The sequence below is a fragment of the Cyanistes caeruleus genome, chromosome 5, assembly GCF_971803275.1.
Source record: "Cyanistes caeruleus chromosome 5, bCyaCae1.hap1.1, whole genome shotgun sequence".
Lineage (NCBI taxonomy): Eukaryota > Metazoa > Chordata > Aves > Passeriformes > Paridae > Cyanistes > Cyanistes caeruleus.
The window spans coordinates 43843712-43865050 of NC_141705.1; the positions used below are offsets into that span (position 1 = coordinate 43843712).

Consider the following 21339-nt stretch of genomic DNA (forward strand, 5'->3'; position numbering starts at 1 on the left):
AACTCCATGCAATAACATGGGAGCAAGATGCAGCTATCTCTCCATCCACAACTATTAGAGTAAATTGCCATAGACTAGAAGTTTCACCATTTCTCAGCCTCCAGAACAGGCACAGGGCACAGCTGTCTCCCACCCAGGGCTTTCTCAAGAGGAAAGGTTTAAGCAGGTCTTTTCTACTGTGGCCTTGGCCATATGTCCAGTGCTTTGGCTCACAAAGCTGACCAAACTCCCAGCAAATACGTAAAGGCACATGCATAAGCCATCTGCGCTTTGGTTTTGGGCGTTTCAGCCCTATGGGAGATCAAAGTCCGTGCAGATGAGTCACATTTACAGTGTAACAAGATGAACCTCCATCATGGAGCACACTGCTTTTGCCTTGCCAGTTGCAACATGCTGTGCACCCACAAGCATTAGCTTTGCCCTTTAGCTTGCAAGATCTGTGGCCCAGAAGCTGGACAAACATGCAGCTTCCACAGGCAGACACAGCTTTAACTGCTCTCTTATTCCTGTCTGCACCTCCAAAACAGCACATGTCTAAGCTACTCTCAACCATTTCAGGACTGAGTTAGAAAAAAATAGATATAGCTGAAAAAATTCATTTAGTATCATCCTTCTCAGAACTGAAAGCAGCACTGGGCAATCTGGCAAGTCCAAGTGCGGCAGTTTAGAAAGTGAGGGAGATTAATGGATGAGTGAGTAACTGGGGGGCATCTAATAAAGCTTTCAACAACTCATTCCCAGGATCCAGTCTGAATAGTGCTCAGACTCACAGCTGGGCTGCAGAAAGAGAGCAGGAACAGTCTCAGTGCTCACTGATGGATTTACTGGTCCCTGCAGGCATTACAGGATGCTGACCCCAAATTGCAGCTCCCTCACATTTTGAGCAGGGGAACCAGCCGAAACTGCAATGGTCACAGGTATGTTAAGCCACTACTGGGTCCCAGTGACTCAGTGGGAGTGAGACCTGCCAGTATGGGTGCTTGCAAGGCCTTTAATGCCCAACACATCCCTGCTTTCTGATAACCCCTCTAGAGTGCATCCTCAGGGCTGCTGTACCACCATGGTCAGCCCGGGAGGGGGGGCAGGTCAATGGGCAAGTGGAAGGAAAATAAATCTGTTTGTGGAAGTGCCACCACAAAGGCTGGGTAGCTGGGGCATGGAGCTGCCTGATGGTGCTGACCACTGCTGTCTGCGCTCTGGGCAGCACACACAGATCTCTCTTCCCCATTCGATCAGCCAGGGGGATCACAGACCCTGTCCTGCCTGAGGCTCATCCTTGGCTTCCCAGCAGGCACAAAGACAGCAGTGTGTGTGTCCAGGGAGGAAGCTGGGAGCTGGGCCCATTGCAACTGCAGCTGTTTGCACAATGCAGAGCGTGTTCCAGTTGCACTCACATGCTGCAGGGGCCATGGCTTGAGAGCAAGGAGAACCCTCACTTTGCACTCTTAGAAATTGCACCATGTGAAATGCTAGAAGAAAAGGCAGCAAAATTGAATGGCCAGAACAAAATCATTCAGCCTGGACACCTGGCTAAGGAAGTTTTCCTTTGGGATGCAGACTGAGGGGAGGCTTAGACAGCCAGGTCTAATGCTAAAAAGCACAGCATGGGCTGTTTGAGCCATCGTGCTTTGCTCCCAGCCTGCAGGGCTTTAGGGTTTCAACTGAAAGGCAAATGCAGATGGATAGTGGAGCTACTTAAGTGTCTAGACCAGAGGAAGTTGCAGCCCCCTAAGTGCAGGTCCTGCCTGCACGGGCATGGTTCTCAGCCAGTTCCCATCTCCTACATCAGGCAAGACACAGGGGACTGCCACACTCTGCAAAGTGAATTCTCCTCAGGTGAGAGAGAGGACGAATTGTACACAGACAGGGTCAAGTACCGTGCCTGCTGGCTCCTGCCAGTCACAGGGCAACCCAGGGTGGCACAGCACATGTGCTGCCATTTGCCACGTCCACAGACATGGCAGCCTTGTGGCTTGGTGTCCAGCATGGCCCGAGCCCACTCTGAATCCAAGAAGGAATCAGGTACAGTATAACTTGCAGGCACCATGGTGGTATGGGGGCACAGTGCCATATGTGACACAGGCAAAGCCACAGGGTCAGTGGGATGTAAACAGGAATTACCAGCTGCTAAACAGCCCTGGCCTCAACTGTTCCCCACACAGCAAACAGGATGCTGAGAGATCCTGCTGCTGCTGAGGATCCTGCTCCCACAGCTGTGAAGGGAAGGGAGCCAGAGCAACCTCCTCGTAAAGGACCCCCCTGCCCCCAAGTCTCAGTGCCATGATCTCAGCTGATGACAGAGGGGCAGAGCTAGCTTTCATGCAGGGAAGCTTTTCTCTCCAGAGACACATTTTGAAAGCTCACTTGGGCCTAGAAGTCTGATCAGACTATGGATCACATAGGAAGCTGTGGAGATTGTTGTGTGTATGTGCTCTTTGGCAATTGCTGGCATCAGGCAAACTCTGCTCAACTGAGGTGACAATGGGGTAACCCAAAAGCTACTGCTCCTATCCACACTGACCTCACTCTGTCACCTAAGAGACAATAGCACTTGTCCAGTCTAGGGTGACATCACCACCAGTGGCTGAAAGCAGACAGCTAGACGGGCAGGGAACAGGTTGAACACAGGAATATTGCCTCAAATTCATTCTCAGCCTTCAGTGATTCAGGGTATCTGAGTCTGGAAGAAGCAACTCAACTAAATACCTCATCACGTTTTGGTTTTTTTTTAATTCTTCCTTGGAATCAGTCTCAAGTTCTGACTATCCTGCCCTAGATCTTTTCCAGGTCCAATTAGCTCAAGGCCTTCTGCTGCTCCTCCAATTTACAATGGGGTGTTAAAAAATAGTAATAAAATGCAAGCCAACTCAGCCAGACCTGGATTAAGTTTCCATCACATTCTTAGAGAGATGACTATGACAATGTAGGGAAAACTAAGTCACAGCCTTGGAAAAGTAGGAAACACCAAGTAAGGTGGCTTTTCCCGCTCAGTAGCTAGGGCAATGTGGGAAGGAAGGCAGTTTCAGCCAGACCATTTTATCTCTGATACCAGATGGCTTTAAATGCTTCCCCAGAGCTTGAAAAGGGCCAGGCACTTCTTTGAATTGCTTTTCATACCACCTCATTAGAAAGTAAAAGGGAAGAAATGAACAATCTATAACTTTGTGGCAACGGGAAACAGCTCTGTTAATCCCATTTCCTTCCCCAAGTTTACTCAGGGAAGGTCATCCAGCATCAGGGCCACATCACCTAATCTGCTTATCATTGTCCCACAGTCAGGAGCCTGGGCACCAGCCCAAAATGCAATGCATCCTCCTGGGCATTATTGATAAATTGGAAAGGCACAGGTTTTTAAACCTACCCTGGTACACAACTGTGATACTCCTGGCACCCAGCTTCTACTGCAGCTGAAGATCCAAGGAGTGGCCACCTCCCAGACTCAAGCCTGCATGAGCAAGGGCAAGAAGGGCACAGCACTGCTGGAGGAACAGATGAGAGAAAAAGGAAAGTGCTGCAGATAGAGAGATCCTAGGGCAGGCACTGCAAAGCCCAGGGTAGGCATTACCCTCAGGTTTCCTAGCCTTTCTGGGTAAAATGTGGGCAAATCCAAAAAAATTGAGAGTTTCTCCCTTTCCATCAGGGTTGGCACACGCCCCACCCACACATCCGGGATAGGGAGAAAAGCCCTGGCCAGCCATGCAGGACTCAGGGCTTGCTATCACCTGCTCACAGCTTGGCTTGGCTGGTCCATGGGCAACCTAACAGCTCTGCCACCAAGCTGTGATTTGTCACCTTAGTAAAAGCCTCCTGAGCTGGGGGGAGGCAAAGGGCAGGCCCTCATCCATGGCACTGTGCCACCCAGCTTGCTACAGCCCTTTCTCTCTGCCCCACTCTCCCCCAGGAGCACTCCATCTCACAGCCAACCTCCACGTGGTGTCCAGATGGAAAGGTGTCCAGACACAGCCTCAGGAGAGAGTCGGGACTGTAAGGTTTCAGGGTTGCAGCACCTGCTGCTGTGCAGGGATCCCATGGCAGAAGGCAGACTCGGGAAACACATCAGTCCAGCAGTGTTTGGTGTGTTGGTTGGACACAGAGCTCCCAGGGCAGTAGTGAGTGTCTTGGCACAGAGTCAGTGGCTGGAGTAGGGTAAAAGTTACAGAAGTTAATTGTACAGGAAAGGAATCAGCAACACCTAGCTTAGATTCCCAGACGAGGAGTGCCAAGTTTTAGCAAGCTACAGTCTGCGGACAATAAAGCCAGGTGTTCCTGTTCTGGAGCTGTGCTCATCTGGCTGCTCTGCAGACGTGGCTGGGGACATGAGCCTTTGCCTGAGTCCAACCCACCCCTGCCTTCCAGCTGGACTAAGATCCAGTCTTCAACAACTTCAAAATCCCTCCCCAGAATTATCTGGCACCCATAGAGCTGAAGGGCTTCAGGACTTGGGGAAATAGCTGTGGGACGGAGGAGCGGGGAAGGGAGCCGGGAGCAGCTGGTCCAGCACAGACCCTCCCAGCCCTCCGGGAGCCAGCAGTGCAAAGGTGCCCTGGGGCACACACAGCCAGCCAGCCTTCCAGCTCAGCCGGCGCTGCTCATCCCAAATGGATCCAGAGAGGATGCTGCCCTCTCCTGGGCTCAGTGTGACTGGCAGAAATTCAGGGGAACGTGGTGAGGCCCAAGACGAGTGCTTTGCCGGGCTCAAAATCTCACTCTGGGGCTCTCAAACGTGGTGCTTTCCCGTTCCTGTCCCAGTGGACATCTCAGGGACTCTGCCCACCGAGGCTGCTGCGTCTGCGGGTGCCCTTTAAGGGCAGCCTGGGACGGGAGGAGCAGGGCCAAGCTCAGCAGCTCTCCCTGAAGGACAGGGAGATGGGGAGTTCTCTTGAGCCAGTTACCAACTCTGAGATCTGCCAGACCCTCATCTTAATTATTCTCATTAATTAGTTAATTAATTTGATAGAAAAATAAGCTCGCATGCAGTTAATGAAGGAGGGTCCCATGCCGCCCCAGCAACCCGGGCACGGTCCCCATCCCTCCACCTGCGAGGGGCAGCGGAGGCCGGAGCTCCGGCGCCCCTGGAAGGCGCTGTCCCTCCGGCAGAGCCGGCCAGCCCTGCCCGGGCCGGCTCCGCCTGCCGGCACCGCCTCCTGCCCGCACCTCCCCACGGCCGGGCCGGGCCGGGCCGGGGCGGCTCCGCCGGGGGAGCTCCGGGACTGTCGGGGCTCCGGGACTGCCGGGGGACCCCTCGCCCTGCCTGCACCGGTGCCGCAGCTCCTGTCCAGCGAGCCCCTCGGGCCAGCGGGAGCCCTCTGGAGCCCGCCTCACCCACCGGCCCAGCATGCGGACGCCGACGGAGATGATCGTGGGGCTGGTGCTGTGCCCCTGCGGGCTCCTGCTGACACTCACGGGCACGCTGGCACCCGGCTGGAGGCAGGTGAGCCTCGTACCTGACCAGCCCATGGACGTCGTGTGGGAGCAGGGCATCTGGGACATATGCAGGGAGCGGCAGAGCACCCATGACCGCCTCTGCGGACAGGCTGACGAGCTGGGCTACTTTGAGCAGGTGCCCGTGCGGGTGGCCCAAGGGCTGATGCCCTCCTCGCTGGTGGTCACCCTGGTGGGCTTGGTGGTGGCTACCCTGGGTGTTCGCTGCTGGCAGCCGGAGCCCCGGCACCTGGTGGCCGGCGTGGCAGGGCTGGTGCTGCTCCTCTCTGGGCTGATGAGCCTCGTGCCCAGCTCCTGGTACACGCAGGAGCTGTGGGCGCTGCCTGCACCGCCTGGCAGCACGCTGAGCGTAGGCTACAGCTTGGTACTGAGCTATTTGGGAAGCTGTCTGGAGATCCTGGGAGGGCTGGCCCTCGCCCTCAGCTTCCATCACTGCTGCAAGGAGCGCAGGGCTCCCAAATTGCCCCCCACCCCTGTGACAGAGGCTGGGTCGTGCACCAGTAGAGCTTACAGCAATCCCTGGGATGTGCTGGAGGATGAGCAAGACGGACGGCGCTGGGGGAGCAGACCACCTTGTGACTCTGACTTGTAGCCCCAGCACTGGGACAGCAGTCACCTCCCTGGCATCAAGAGCAGTGCTGGCCCCTGCCACTGCAAGCCGTGCCCTTCTGCTGGGGCCCCTCTGAACAGGCTGGAAACAAGACCAAGGACCTGTTCTGAATATTTGTAATGTAACTTCATCAAAAGCCTGCTGTGCTCCAGGATCTACAACTGTGCCAAAGCCATGCTGGATTGAGGACCAGAGGTGGCTCCAGTCCCTCCACACCACGTTTACCTCATCTTCCTGTACCGTGCACAGCAGCTTGGGCAGAGACAGCTTTGGTGCTCCCATGTGCTTACATGGGAACAGACAGGTCAGAAGCGTCTAACCTTCAGAGCTGGCAGTAGGGGAGGGGAGCACCTGTCTCATGTCTCTGCTCAGCTCAGGACCGTGCAAACAGCGAAATAAATGCAAAGCCATGGGTTTGTGCTGTGGGATGGTTATGGGCTTTCTGCCAGGCAGATTGGGCTGAGAGCCAGTGGGCACGGCTCACTCAACTTCCCTGTGTTTTGCCTTAAGCAGGGAGGAAAGGTTTTTTAAAAGGGCAGAGCTAGCTTTTATAGCATTTTCCCAAAGGACTTTCCCCACCATGGTCAAAATCAGATCTAGAAGAGATTTCTGCTTCCTTGAGCACAGCCACTTCAGGGTGCAGTAGGGAGGGTGGGGGGAGGAAGATCACAGAGAAAAAAATAGCATTTATTTCCCCTTTCAAAAGTAGCTTGGTGTGAGGCGGTAAAACTGGTCTCACTGGTTTGTAAGGGACACTCAGGAGGTCAGAACTGCACTATGAAATCTTTCTCAGCCCCCTGCATTACAAGGTAAGAGCCAAGTGAGCTTCCTTGTAGAGTTATTTGGCCAGATCCTTATACCAGGCGAGCCCAAAGCACTCTGGTCAGCAAGCTAAGCCTTGCTACAGAGGGACAGTACTCAAGGGACAGTCCCAGAGACTTACTGATAAACCTCCCAAACGTTTTTTGTCTGTATTCTTATGTTCCCTAGGTCTTAAACATCTAGAAAGAGCAAACCAATCTCCCCTTCCCAGCCCACACACAAACCACAATAGCACAAGAGATGCTGCACAATGTTCCTTTATGAAAATACGGTGTTCTTGTGAGATGGTCCTTTCCTCAGCAGGGCTGGCAGCTCCTGCAGAAATCAGAGATGGGTGTATCAGGGGTGAGCTTGATACCTCTAAGCCCACCCCACACCTTAGCACAGAGGGTCCAGCCACAGCCAGAGTGGGACAGCCCTCTCAGACTCTAGGCACCCCTGGTCTTGCCCCTCTCCTTCAGCAGGAGGGCAGAGCTTGCCTCAGGAGTGGGCACCATGGGGCACTGCAGGGTGGCTGAGGGGTCCCTAGCAGGGCCTGCTCCAGATGCTACTCACTTCTTTCCCTTCATAAGCTTCATTCACAAATGTATCACTCTTGGGGGGAAGCTCTTCCTCCTCCTCCTCATCCTCTTCCTCTGGATCACTTTCACGGTGGTACAAGGTCAGCACCCGAGTGGAAGCAGTGCTCGAAGTCCTGGGAAGGGAGAAATGTACACTGAGAATGGCATGGCCAACTTCTAGAGATGGGGCAGATCCCAAAGTCCTGCCACAACCCCTGGTAATAACTTGCTGGGGTGACTGGAGCTTTCCATATAACTTAGGAGTGCATCAGGACTCCACACTGTCCCTGGGCAAGGAGACTGTGCCTCTCTGTTCCCACTTGTACCTGGCCCAGCTCAGCCCCAGAGCTCACCTCCTCCGCCTGTCCCGCCTCCGCATGTAGGCCAGGGCCCCCACAGCAGCAGCAGCGAGCAGCAGGAGCACAGCCACCCCCAGGACAATGGGTCCTGCCAGGGGCTGCACCTCGGCCTCCTCGCAGTAGTCACCACGATAGCCCAGGGCGCAGTGGCACGTCACTCGGCCAGCCTCGATGGCACAGTCCCCGCGCAGGTTGCATGTCTCGCTGCTGCAGGGCACAGCCCCCAGCACCTCCTCTGTGCTGGGGGGTACCACGAAGGGCTCTCCATGCTCCTGCGGGCCAGGGGCTGCAGATAGGCTGGGGAGGGGCTGCTGAGGCTGGGGTGCCGCTATGGATGAGACTGGTTTCTGTTCTACATGGGACATTTCTGATGGTGCCACTGCAGGGACCTGCGTCCCCACCTTCACTGAGGCGCCTGGAGGGATGGGCATAGATCAGCATAGGCTCAGGTAAGATCCCCTTCCCAAACTGGGGGCAATTGGGCAGGCTGCCCTGTGCCCAGGATGCCCTGGCTGTGGGCAGGCACTCACAGTCAGACTCGTCGGAGCCGTCGGCACAGTCAGGGCGCCCATCACAGACCTGCTCTCTGGAGATGCAGCTCTGGAGGTCGGAGCAGGCCTGAAGCGGGGCAGGGCAAGGCGGTGCCAGCGCACACGCTGCCCCGTGCACCAGGTGGTACCCGGGAGAGCAGCGGCACTGCCGCCCTGCAGGGTTGGGCAGGCAGAGCTGGGCACAGCCCCCATTGCTCTTTGCACAGCCATTGGTGCCTGCCAAAACAGTGCTGGTTAGCACGGCCACCACAAGGCACAGCTGAACCCCACAAACACCCTGGGCTGGGGCAGTCCCAGACCCACCTTCCTGTGAGAATTGGCTGTAAATCCTCATGGCTACCAGCTCCTGCTCCATCGGGAACCACCAGTTCTCAGCCTGCTCCAGCCGGCTGTGCCAGACCTTGCTGGAGCCTGGAGACACACAGGGTCAGCACCACTCCACCTCCTCCCACAAGGGTGCCTGAGATGGGAGGTGGGGGTCCCCTAGTTTGCTCTTCACCCCACAGAAAGGCAAGCCTGCACCCTACAGGGACTGTCGGAACCTCGTGTCCTAGTGCAGTAGGAGAAGCTGGGCAAAGCACAGCAAACAGACCTACCATTGGCAGAGGTTGTGCTCCAGAGCAGAAAGCCTTCTCCTATGGCAAAGAGCGAGAGACCATGCAGCCCTTCCCGCACCACCTGGAACCGGGATCCATCCAGCTCAACGCTGCTGATGGTACCTCTCTCTGCAAGGCACAGATGGAGAGGCTTCAGTGTGGCGACAGAGAGGGCTCCGGGCTGCCCCTCAGGGCTGTGCCAGGCCATGCTTTGCAGACTGAGTGCCTGCACCACGGCAGTGCCCTGGCTCAGTCCTCACTCACCGTGGTCTGCCCAGTACAGCCTGGTGCCAGCACCCCCAAAGGCAAGGCCAGTGGGAACCCGGGCTCTCCTCCAGACCGCTCTGCGGCCGGTGCCGTCCATGGCCGCACACTCCACCACGGCACCACGCCCACGGCTGCCAGCTGCCGTGACAAAGCACATGGTGGAAGCACGAGGACACAGCGCCAGCCAGGCAGCGCCCTGCAGCCCCTCGCTGAGTAGTGCCAGGGCCCACCGCCCCCTGGGAGCTGCCACATGGATGCTGGGCGGCTGGCCCCCGATCCAGTAAAGGTTCCCACTCAGCCAGTCCAAGGCTAGGGATGTCACCGTGCCCTCCACAGCTACTGCCTTCTTCCAGGACAGCCGTCCCCAGTCCTTCAGGCGCAGCAGTCCGATGGAATTACCTCCCACTTCTGCAAAATACAAACTCTTGTCTTTCACTGCATAGTCGACGGCTGTCAGGCGGCTCACCTTGGCCAAAGGCAGGGCCCGGTGCGGGGGAGGCCCTTGGGATCCAGCGGATGCAGGCAAGTCCCTCAGGTAGACCTGGAGGAAGGAGGCAGCACTAAGATGGGAACCCCTCTTCCCTGACAGCTGTGACAACAGCAGCCCCCAGGGCTGGCTCCAGAGGATGGTACCTGTGTAACAGCTGCCGGTGACACCAGGAGGGCAAAGGCCGAATTGCGCACAGGCAGGCAGGTGGTCTCGTTGGCGGCCAGCATCAGCCCGGTGGGGCAGCGGCACTGCCCAGTGTGCCTGGAGCTCAGCAGGCACAGGTGGGAGCAGCCACGCGTCTCACAGGGGTTGGGGGCTGTGGGGCGCAGGGCTGGGTGCATCACCTGTGGGACAGCAGGCTCAGCCTCAGCTCTGTCAGCACGCGCCGGCAGAGCTGAGCACGACCGACACCACACCTTGCTCCCACGGCCCACACGCAGCCCAGCTCAGGGCAGGATGGTGAGGCAGAGATGCTCCAAGAGGACCAGAGACACTTGGCCACAGAGACTGGGATGGGGGTACAGCTCCCAGTGCCTCCACACTCAGAGAACAACGGGGCTGTGCAGGATGGGAGATCAGCAGAGCTTGTACAGCAGGGTTTGGGGCTCCCCAAGAAGGTACCTGGAGTCCATGGGGCTGCCCGTGCCGTTTGAGCAGCACAGTCCTGTTCTTGCCGCTGGCCTTGTCCACCTGCTGCACAGACCACATCTTCCTCTCCGACCAGTAGAGCTGCCCCTCGCACACAGCTGCCGCAAAGGGGCTCCGGACCCAGCGCAGCTTCAGGACCTGTCAGAGAAGCTGTCAGTGCTCGCCCTGGTCCCCATCAGGGCCCCATCACCAGTGCCCCACCACACCTTCACGCTGCTGCCATCCAGATGTGCAGAACCAACGCTGCCCAGCTTCTCATCCAGCCAGAAGATCCTCTGGGTGGGGAGGTCGAGGGCCAGTGCTGTGGGCCAGCCCAGTCCCTGGGCCAGCAGCACGCGCCGCCAACTCCCATCCATACTGGCCTCCATCAGCCGTGAGTGGCTCCCCACCTCTGACCAGTACATCAGCCTAGTGGGAAGAGAGGTGAGGGCCTATGGACCTAACACAGCACCATCCCAGCACCAAGGCAGCCCAGAAGAGCAGCCTGGAGCTTCCCCTCTCATCATGGGTGTATTGAGAGCTCCATGCAAGGGTAGGGGCAGGTGTCTGGGCTCTTTCTTCCTCTGTCATGCAGTCCCCACAGCACCAATGTGAGGGCCATTCCACCTCTTCCCCTGCTTCTCCCATCCTTTCCTCCTTCATGGAGGAAAATGGGGCAGGGCAGGGATGGCAAGGGGATGGCCATGTCCTCTTGTCCCAGAGACTTACCCTGCCAGAGGCTGGAGCACCAGAGAGTGAGGCTGGTCCAGGTCTCCATCCAACACCACAGTGTACTCTGGTATCCCTTGCCAGGCAGCCCCCAAGCGAGTGGCCAGCACCTGCCCTGCTACCCCGTCTGTCCAGTACAGGTTCCTCCCAAGCCAGTCCACTGCTATACAGTCTGATCTCACACCTGAAATGTATCCGAGAGGCAGCATCTGTGTGGGGTGACAGCTGTACACAGCCCTTTGGCATAATGCTCCCAGCCCAGGTCCCTCCATCCCAGGAGCTCTGGGTCCTCCTGACCTTACTCCCACTAGCACTTCTCCACCTAAGGGATCACAGCTTGGCACCCCACTGCAGCCTGGATACTGCTCAGTGCGGGAGACAGCCCTGCTAACTGCATGTTGTCACAACCCACCTTTCACCAGTGTGCCTTTCTTTCCCGAGTTCCCAAGGTCCTGCCAGCGGATGCTCTCTGTGGCCAGATCCATCCAGAAGACTTTCCTCTCCACCAAGTCATAGTCAAGTGAGAAGACAACGCGATCCTTGTCAGTGGCCAGCACCACCTCCTCATGCCCACTCCGCAGGCCATAGGACAACACCTCGGATTGCACGGCCACCAGCAACTTGGGCTCTGGTCCTGGGGCAACACAGAGCCATACAGACCCTGCTCAGCACTAGTGGTCCCATGGTCCCAGCACATGCAAGCAAGGAACACACAGCACTCGCAGGCATTGGAGCTTGCTGAGACTCAGCCCTACCACACAGGATGTTCTCAGATGGATTTTCTGACCAGCCATTCACAGGACTACAAGGCTTCCCATGGGCACCAGACACAGGAGGACAAGTACTCACCAGCCCCTGGTGTATCTTAGAGGGCCAGGGATCCTTAGCGCAGCTTGGCTACCCCAGGACTTACCAGTGAGTTTGCAGAAGTGGCCGTCGGGCTCCAGCAGGTAGCCAGGGAGACAGCCACAGCTGTAGGACCCTGGGGCATTGAGGCATGTCTGGCTGCAGGCTCCCTTGCCCCACTCCATGCACTCGTCTATGTCCTGGCAGGACAGACCATCCTCAGCAAGCTGATAGCCTGGGCCACACCAGCACCGCTGTGGGGAAAGGGACCATCAGCTGCCTGCCCTGGGGACACAAGGCTCCCTTCTGCAGCTGAAGCAGGGCATCATGGCATGATAAGCCCCTGCCCCAGGGCTGCTGGCACTCACAGGGCCCTGGGGCGAGGGGTAGCAGAGATGAGTGCAGGACCGCTGGCAGGGCACAGAGCAGTTCCCCCCCTCGTCTGAGCCATCCGCGCAGTCCTGCCGGCCGTTGCACACCAGGGATGCATTCAGGCAGGACCCCAGCCCACAGGGGTACTCGTGACTCTGGCAAGGAGCAGGATGGCCTGCAGGGACATGTGGGGAAGGCTGCCCTGAGCCTCGTCCACCAGCTCCTTTTGCTCATTTGGGGCAGATTTAGCTGCTCCCAGAGGCTGCCCAGAGCTCACTGCAGCCACATTCAGAGCTGTGCCAGTAGCCTGACTTCAAGCTATATTAAAGGCCACTGGCTTCTGCAGGGAGAACAGATACTCAGGACCTGGAGCCACCACAGCTGCTGGGAATAGGCAACCAGCATATGGGGCCCTTCGCCTCAGCACAGACACCCATCTCCCTCTGTGCTGGGCACCCACCGACCTCCCCTGGGTGAGAAATAAAATAAAGGTGTTGCTCACAGCCAGCCTCATCACTGCCATCTGTGCAGTCAGTCTCTCCATCACAGCGCCAGACATCAGGGATGCACTCATGGCCACGGGAGCAGCCCCACTGCCGGTCCTCACACAGCTCTTCCTCCCAGGGGCAGCCCTGCAAGGCAGAGGGTCAAAAAGGCTATCCCTGCCCTCCTGGGCATGAGTAGGGACAGGCTGTGTCCCCACTGCTCCACTCACCTGCTCGTCTGAGCCATCCCCACAGTCAGCAGCACCATCACAGCGCCAGGCCTCTGGCACACACTCCCCACTGTGGGAGCACGTCACCTCACCCTCACGGCAGAGCAGCGGCCGGGGCACGGCACAGCCCTCCTCATCCGAGCCGTCCCGGCAGTCGTGGTCACCATCACAGCGCAGAGCCAGGGCCACGCACTGCCCACTCCGACAGGAAAACTCAGCTGGACCACACTCCTTCAGCACTGTGGGCAAAGGCCAGGGCTGAGCAGGAGCACTGTCCCCATCCTCTCAGCAGGGACACTGTCCCCCATCCTCTGCCCTGGGCAGTGCCTGCTCCTGGACCCACAAGAAACCTGGTGGGTCCACCTGTAGGGCAGGCAACCACAGCAGTCCATCCCATCCAGCCCCAGGGTCTTACCACAGCCCTGCTCATCGGTGTGGTCCAGGCAGTCAGCATGGCCATCACACAGCCAGCTCCTGGGGATGCAGCGGGTGGCAGCGTCACAGCGCAGGGCACACTCCTGCGTGGGGGTCCAGCAGCCCATCTCATCTGAGCCATCGGGGCACTGTGGCACCCCATCGCAACGCTCTCCCGCCCCGACGCACACGGCTCCGCTCGCACAGTGGAAGGCCCCTGGGGAGACAAGGGGCTTTGCACTGCCTGCAGAAGGCAGCCAGGGTGCCCAGACCCTCTGCTAGCTCTCCAGCAACCAAGGAAGGCCCCACAAGTGACAAGGCTTGGTCCCTCCTAGACAGTGCATCTCCAGAATCCTAGATCCTGAGCAAGGCGATTGCAGCAGTCTCAACTCAGCCACATCTAGGCCACTATGAGCAGTGAAATCAACTCCATCCCTTTTCCAACAGCACTTCAAGCCCAGTGCCAAGCTCAGAAGGAACTCAGTAAGTTGCATCACAAGCATCAGAGCCCAGGACACAGACTTTACCCAAACCTCCCCACTAGGAAGCAGCCGGAAGCCCTGGCACAGGGTGACCCAGCTGCACAGGAGACAGAAGAATCGCTCCTACCTGGAGTGTTGCAGAGCTGGGCACACCCATCCTCATCAGAGCCATCTGCACAGTCCTTCTCCCCATCACACAGGTACTCCTGGGCCACACACCCAGTGCCATCACGGCAGGGCACATGCGTGCGAGAACAGGACAGATGGAGAACCGGGGTCAGGGGGTGTGCAGGTCTGGACCAGAGGGGTGGGGTAGGTGTCACTACCCATGCAGAACCGTTTGAGCGTGAGGTGGTAGTGGTTGGCTGTGGGACAGTGATCTTAGTTGTAAAAGGTGGAGTGGTGCTGGTGGCTGGCTGCACGGTGGTAGCCTTGGTCCGTGTGGTCCGGGCAGTGGTTGGTGCAGGAGTGGTCTTCTTTGATGTAGACTGTCTGGTGGTGGTTTGTGATGTGGTAGCCTTGCTGGTTGGTGCAGGAGTAGTGAGTGCAGCAGTGGTCTGCCTTGGTGGTGCTGTGGTGGAGGTGGTAGGCTGAGCAGTTGTGGTTGTGGTTGTCCTCGTAGTGGTGGTCACAGGTGGAAGGAGTGGTACGACAGACCCTTTGCTTGGCGGCACTGGCAGAGGATTTGGGATTTATTTGGGCCATGCCGTTCCCACACTCCAGACACTTCCCAGAGCACCCCCCACGACCACCAGTAGCCAGGTACCCTGCCACATCTCAGAGTAGCACGGGCCACCCAGCCCCATCAGGTATAGCAGCAGTGCCAGGCACAAGGCCACGGCCACTCTCACCTGCCTGCAGCTCTGAGCCCACGAAGGCCACCACTCCCTGCACGCCTGCTGCTGGCATGGACAGCACGAGGGACAGTGTCCTCCGGTCCCACAGCAGCAGAGCTGTCCCATTTGCTGACAACAGGTATGGCTCAAAGGCAGCCACGAGGCCATGGGACCAGCTGGGTGCCAGCGTGACTGCTTGCCGCTTGGTCAGACTCAGCGCCTGCAGACCTGTGAGGTAGAGGCATGGTAGGACCTGGAGCCTGCCTGCACCCCTCATGGCTCACCCTGCGCCCCACAACCCACAGCTATGGCAGGGACCTCATGGCTGAGAGCAAGATCTCAGCCACTGGACAGAGTCTGCCCCATGGGCATCCCGCTGCCCAGGCAGGGACCTGCTGCCTGTAAGGGCATGGCTAATCACTCCTGCCTACATCCACCACCTCCACTCCCTGCTCCAGATTCCACCAGGTCTCACCCAGGGCTGAGCTCCAGATCACACTGAAGGCTTTGCTGTCCATGGCCGCAGGCAGGTCTCCAGGCCACGTCTCATTCCAGGCATCCCATGGAGCACCCCCCACCAGGCTCAGCGCCTGCAGGGGCTGCCCTCGGGCCAGCCAGTACAGAGCACCACGCTGCCAATCCAAGAAGAGGTGCTGGATGCTGCTGCGGGCACGGTGCAGGATGCGCGGGGACATGTCAGATGTCTGGGTCACGCCGATGTCCCTCCGGTTACACGCGAGCCAGTACAGGTCCCCCGAGCGGATGTCCACACGGGCAGAGCAGACTTGACAAGAGCAGGCAGGCGAGCAGTTACGAGGCTGTCCTGTGACCCTGCACCTCTGCCTGGGTGCCCCTAGACCCTAAACCCGGGGCACAGCTGCCCACCGCCTCAACATGGCCTCCCTGTGGGCACAACCAGACCACTGTGCTCTGCACCCAGGAGATCCTCAGGCTTCAGAGAATATCAGGAAGGGGAGAGGGCTCTCCATCGCCCCATAGGGTCTCACCTGGCAGCCCAGTCACAATGGCCTCTCTCCTGCCAGGGTGGCCCACGACACGCAGCAGAGTCCCATGGTCATCTGTCCCATAGAGCACTGACCTCTGCCAGTCCACATCTTGCAGGTGGAAGGGCTCCTGCCACTCCTGCACCTGTTTGGTGTGTGCTCCAGGGCCCACATGCACCAGGGAGATGGCCTTTCCTGATGCATACACAATGGACAGCTCTGCAGAGCATAAGGGCAGTGTGTGAGCACAGCCCCAGGGACACTGGTCTTGGTCACCAGAATGAACCAAGACAGAAATGTCACAGCACTGGTGTGTGCTGGGAATCTCATCCCACCAAAGTCACAGCCCCCTTATGGCCCTCCTCCAACTCCCATACGGATGTGTACCATCCCAGAGAGTGGTATACACCCTACCCACCTGCACACTTCCCCGAGGGCAGGAGGAAGAGGCCCTCTGGACATGCACACTTGTAGCCCTGAGTATGCACAGGGGACAGGAGGCAAAGATGACTGCACAGGCCCAGAGCACATGCAGCAGTGTCCCCTGGAAGCAAGAGGGTGTTAAAAGCTCAGGCAGTCATGACCCCAGTATCTCTCCCAAACCCCAAAAACCACAGACTGTCCTGGGGCTAGAAGCAGGATAGCAGTGTCACATGAGTTAAGGGGGCTCAGATCTAACCAAAGCCATGGGCCTTGGTAGCTTTCCTACAGTTTTATAGGTCCCTTCTGTACCAGCCCCTCATCACAGAACCAGGCAAACCATTGGGCACGACCTGGTGAGCTCCGGGACCAGTGAGCCTTCCCTAGCATCCAGGGATGTAGTGAGGGCTGCTGCCATACTGCCAGCCCTGCAGCAGTGCAGCACCTGCAGGGTACTCACTGGGAGGCTGCTGCAGTGCATGCAGCACAGTGAAAGCTGAGATCGAGGCATGGAGCAGCACTGCATGCTCCTGGGGAGAGGCCCAGGTGGCTGACACCAGTTCTGTGCCATCGGTCCAGAAGAACCGGCTCTCAAACACGGCCAGGCCCAGCGGTTCCGCGTGGCTCCGCAAAACAGCGTGGAAAGAGTGGCGCCCGCTGCCATCCACCCGCAGCGTCTCGATGGACTGGGGACAAGGCAAGGCACGGTGGCCATGTGGCATCCCCACACTGGCCCTTCTCCTCCCAGACCTAGGCTCTTCAGCCATGGACACAGGGGAACCAGAGCCATGCTCCCAGCTCCCACCTCATCATCTCCCTGGGCAGGAGAGAGCCCTGCTGTCCCTCATCCCTACCTCCTTGTACTCGCTGATCCAGTATAGCCTTCCAGCCACATGGTCCAGGCTCAGCCCCACAGGCTCCTCCATGGACACAACCGTGAGCTCCCGCCGGTTTGAGCCATCCATGCCGGCTGCAGCAATGACTGTCCGGCCCCTCTGTCCACGGTTGATCCAGTACAGGGACCTGGGGGCAGGCACTCAGCACTCATTTCACAGCATAATACCAGTGGTGCCATAGCCCCGCAGCAGGCATCACATGGTCAGCACCAGCATCGCAATCCCAGAAGCCTGGGCCAACCCTGGCTCATTCACTGCTCACCTTGCAGCTGGATGTACTGTCAGCTGCTCTGGTGCAATGTCCTTGCCCAGCACTGTCACGTAACCCCGGCCATCACCCAGCCCTGCACAGATGGCTGGAGGATGGCTGCTGGCCCAGTACAGCTGCCCTGTGAACCAGTCCACAGAGATGCTGTTCACCTCTTTGGCATCTGTAGAGACAAAGCAGTTTTAAGGCACACCTGCCCAGGCTGTGTGGCAAACTCGGGCTGCCCCTTCCTCTGTATAGGAAAAGCAGTACTGGGGTTGGTAGGTCAGCTCTCAGCACCCATCTCAGCCCTGCTACAGCACCCAGCACACTCGGTCCTCCCCACCTGCATAGAGAGGCTGTGTGCCTTTCCCTGGGTGGTGAACACGGAGCTCTCCATCCTCTGTCAGCCAGTAGTAGGTTTCTCGGAGCAGGTCATACACCAGGGCACGGGGTTCGGTCTCAGTGGAGAGCAGGGGCCGGTAGGCTTGGGTCCGTACATCCAGAAGGGCCAGGTCCTGCCCCACAGCCACCAGGATCTGTGTTGCATTGTCTGTCAGGGTGAGAGGAAAGTCATTCATTAACTGGGGACATGGCTAGCTAGGGGCACAGCCCAGCCCTCAGCCGGCCTGGGCTCCTCTCTCTCCCTACCTGCCACTTCACAGGTGGTGCCATGCCGCAGGGTGTAGCCCTGGAGACAGGCACAGCTGAAAGCGCCTGGGGCGTTGGTGCACAGCTGGCTGCAGGGGCTGTACTCCAGGGAGCACTCGTCCACATCTGCACAGAGAGGTGGGGTTGGCAGCCTGCCACAGAGCTGCTCCAGACAGCATTGCCCCTGCTCCCCTGGGACTACAGGAAAGCTCTCTAGATACCCTCAGCCCCAAAATGCACCAGCTGCTGCTGGGATATTATCTAGACACAATCTTTATGGGACCAGGTGTGACACACAGGCAGGAGCAGGGCAGAGGCAGGTGCTCCCCCAGAAGGACAGGCACCATGGAGACACTATCAGTGGCCAAGGCCACACGTGATGGAAGCACATGCACCCTGACCTCTCCTTACCAGCACAGCTTTGCCCATCTGCCTGCAGCACCCAGCCAGCCCCGCAGGAGCACTGCACTCCCCAGTGCGTGTCAGTACACGTCTCTGCACAGCCCCCGTTGCGTACAAAGCAGCTCCGACCTGTGGGGACACAGCAAAGGGTGACAAGGCAGGACAGCTCTGTGGCTCCCCTACCCCTGGCCCCACCCAGATGGGCAGCAGCCAGCAGCTGCTTGTAACTTACCACACGTGCTGGGCTCATCCGTGCCATCCAGGCAGTCATCCTTGTCATCGCACATCAGGGACTCCAGGATACACTTGCCCTCATCACACCGCACCATGCCAGGCGTACAGGGGGCTATGGCACACACGGATCATGGGTCCCAGACTCATGGGGAGGCCCCACAAAGCAGCAACAACTTCCTGGGAAGCTTGCCACCATCCCAAGGGAAGGTGGGGCCCAGGAAAACAAAGTACTCCCTAATTCACACATGGCCCAGACAGGTCTCGCCCCACTGAGGGGCATCCAGTGCTCTTGCTTACCGCAGACATCTTCATCCGAGGAATCACCACAGTCGTCAATCCCATTGCACTTCCACTCAGCCATGATGCACACCCTGTTCCTGCACTGCCACTGCCCAGGCAGACAGGGCTGCTGGGGACACCCCTCCTCGTCCCAGCCATCCTCACAGTCTTGGTGCCGATCACACAGCTCCCAGTGCGGGATGCAGTGGTGGGTGCCAGGACACTGCACCTTCTTTGTCCCACACACTGAGGAAACAGTGCTGCACTCACCAGCCTGCCCTGCATCCCCAGCCTCCCCCGCTCAAACCCCCTCAGCAGAGAGTACACACCACAGTCCTGCTCATCAGAGCCATCCAAGCAGTCAGCAGCACCATCGCAGCGCCAGCTGCTAGAAACACACCGGCCATCATCACACTGCCAGACATGGGGATCCCCGCCACAGGCAACATCTGCAGGGACAACAAACAGTCACTGGGACCTACTGCTATGGCAGAGCAACGAGGGTCCACTTCATCCTGGCACAGGACAGGCGCCGGCAGTGCCCAAGGAGCATATGTGCCAGGATGTGTTCTCTTGCCACAGATATTCCCAAGAATCTCTGGAGCACATATGTCCTTGCAGGACACAGGCAGAGCCAGCAAAGACTGAGATGCCTCTGGCCTGTCCTGCCCCACCGCTCCCCAGAGCACCAGGGCCCCGTGATGCCCGTGCAGCACAGCTCCCCAGGCCAGCCCATGACACCGGCTGGGCGCCACTCACCGCACAGCTCGTCCGTGCCGTCAGGACACTGCTGCTCGCCATCGCAGAGCCAGGGAACGGGGATGCAGCCGGAAACGCAGGCGGCCTGGCGTGAGGCCGCACACGTGGGGCTGGCAGTCGCTGCGGGCAAGAGGGAGCCGGGCCCGGGATCAGGCGGGGCTGCCGCACCGGGGGCACCTGCACAGCCCCGCTGCAGCTCCCTGCCTGGGGGTCCCGGCATAGCCCGGCGCGGGGAGGGACCGGTCCCATCCAGGGGCACCTCTGGATCTCCTCTGGGGCTAGAGGGAGAACTGCACCTCTCGTCCCCGCTCAGGGAAGGCAGGGACCGCCCCCCCAAACCCGCTCAGCAGCGGTACAGGGTGACAAGTATGCCACAGGATACAGCACCGGGAGATGAGTAGAACGGGGACAATCCTCAGTGGCGGCCCCTCCTCAGTGCCCATCACGGGGGGATGAGCAAGCTTCCCTGACGCCCACCGCAGCCCCTCGGGATGAGGATGAGGCAGGGATTCCCCCCCCACCGGCCCGCCCCCCTCGGTCCCGGCTCACGGGCGCGGCGTGTCCCGGCGCCAGCGGCGCTCCCGGCCAGCGGCAGCAGCGGCGGCAGGAGGATGCCGAGGAAGACGAGCACCCGGCGGAGCGGCGGCGGGGGGCGGCCCATGGCGGCGGCAGGGAGGGGCGGCTCCGGGGGCCCGGCCGGCGGAGGGAGCGCGGAGCCGCGGCCGCCGCTTTTATGTCCGGGCGCGGGCGGGCATTGGGCACGGCGGGCACCGCCCGCCGCCTGCAGAGACCCCCGCCCGCCCCGCCACCGCCGCGGGGGCCGCGCCGCGCTGCCCCGGGAGCCCCCGGCCGGGACACGGGGCTCGCCGCCTCGGGCCGGGCAGCTGCGGTGCCGGGCCGGGAGCTCTCGGGACCCGCCGAGAGCCGAGGGGCACGGGGGGACCCCTGGCCCTCGCTCCGCCTCGTCCCGCCGGGCGGGGGTTGTTGTGAGAGCCGGCCGTGAGAACCGGGCCCGCAGCACCTGCGCCGGGCGTGGGAAGGCAGCGGCAGCCTTGAACGTGGGGGCGCCCCCGAAAACAGAGGGCTGCGCGCACCCCCCAGCCGGCCGGCCTCGACCTTGAGCGCTGTGAAAGAGCCGCTGGAGCACAACAGGGAGAGGGAGAGCAGCGGCCGGGGGAGGAAAACAGCCCGGCGAGAGGATAAGGCACCTGCCGCTGCCTGGGAAAGGATTCCCGTCCACCAGGCAAAGCGGGGGAGTTGCCCAAACCGCGGAGATGGCCCCGGGGCACGGGAGTTTGCAGACCTCTCGCCACACACCTGAGGGAAACTGCCGGTGTGCTGCCCCTCCATCCCTGTTGGCTTGTCTCCTGGCCAGCTGCGTGTGGTGGCATGAGTGTCTATCAACCCCCAAGACTGGTCCGTACTCCAAGCACATCCGTGGCCTGTGGGTGCTGTGTGCTCATCCTCTCCAGCCTCCCCATCAAACTTCCCTTGCACGAGAGCCGAGTCTAGAAAGCTGCTGCAGTGGGTGCACACTGACACCACTGTCTTTCTGCGAGACGTTCTGGCATGTACACGTTTTCTGGCTTGCTCAGAAAGGGGAAGCTCCAGGATGATCTCCTGCGTGCTGCGGAAGAGATGGTACCAGCCACAGGGCTGGCACAGGAAAGGCTCTGACATAGCCAAGTAAGCTGGAAGCTCAGGGCAAAGACATCCTCAGGCTGATGGA

The 21339-nt window shown here is 59.4% G+C and overlaps 2 protein-coding genes across 2 annotated transcripts; one reads left to right on the forward strand and one right to left on the reverse strand.

Moving 5' to 3' along the window:
- The first annotated feature begins 5187 nt into the window (after nucleotides 1-5187).
- On the forward strand, nucleotides 5188-6466 carry CLDN23 (claudin 23). The gene has a single exon (XM_023945210.2). It carries the CDS (start codon nucleotides 5336-5338, stop codon nucleotides 6032-6034), a length of 699 nt encoding a protein of 232 aa, XP_023800978.1. The 5' UTR covers nucleotides 5188-5335; the 3' UTR covers nucleotides 6035-6466.
- Nucleotides 6467-7115: 649 nt separating this feature from the next.
- LOC111942023 (uncharacterized) lies at nucleotides 7116-20349 on the reverse strand. The gene is made up of 33 exons (XM_086891526.1): nucleotides 20160-20349; nucleotides 19611-19730; nucleotides 19181-19300; nucleotides 18870-19097; nucleotides 18571-18684; nucleotides 18348-18467; nucleotides 17937-18062; nucleotides 17632-17838; nucleotides 17301-17469; nucleotides 16997-17165; nucleotides 16603-16828; nucleotides 16141-16266; nucleotides 15726-15941; nucleotides 15194-15502; nucleotides 14734-14946; nucleotides 14010-14555; nucleotides 13402-13617; nucleotides 12987-13225; nucleotides 12774-12903; nucleotides 12268-12446; nucleotides 11967-12153; nucleotides 11466-11687; nucleotides 11054-11237; nucleotides 10552-10753; nucleotides 10319-10483; nucleotides 9841-10041; nucleotides 9205-9748; nucleotides 8941-9069; nucleotides 8648-8755; nucleotides 8324-8560; nucleotides 7788-8208; nucleotides 7430-7568; nucleotides 7116-7189 (listed from the first exon to the last, which is right to left on the reverse strand). The coding sequence occupies exons 1-33, from the start codon at nucleotides 20269-20271 to the stop codon at nucleotides 7133-7135; spliced, it is 6681 nt and encodes a 2226-aa protein (XP_086747652.1). The 5' UTR covers nucleotides 20272-20349; the 3' UTR covers nucleotides 7116-7132.
- Nucleotides 20350-21339: the final 990 nt, after the last annotated feature.

What these genes read in the sequence shown, in the direction of transcription:
- CLDN23 (XM_023945210.2), top strand. Translation starts at nt 5,336, where the DNA reads ATGCGGACGCCGACGGAGATGATCGTGGGGCTGGTGCTGTGCCCCTGC.
- LOC111942023 (XM_086891526.1), bottom strand. Translation starts at nt 20,271, where the DNA reads ATGGGCCGCCCCCCGCCGCCGCTCCGCCGGGTGCTCGTCTTCCTCGGC. An exon ending in GGGCTCAGAGCTGCAGGCAG is followed by an intron (nt 14,556 to 14,733) that starts GTGAGAGTGGCC and finishes ATCCTCTGCCAG; the next exon opens with TGCCGCCAAGCAAAGGGTCT. An exon ending in GGCAGCCCCATGGACTCCAG is followed by an intron (nt 10,042 to 10,318) that starts GTACCTTCTTGG and finishes GCTGTCCCACAG; the next exon opens with GTGATGCACCCAGCCCTGCG.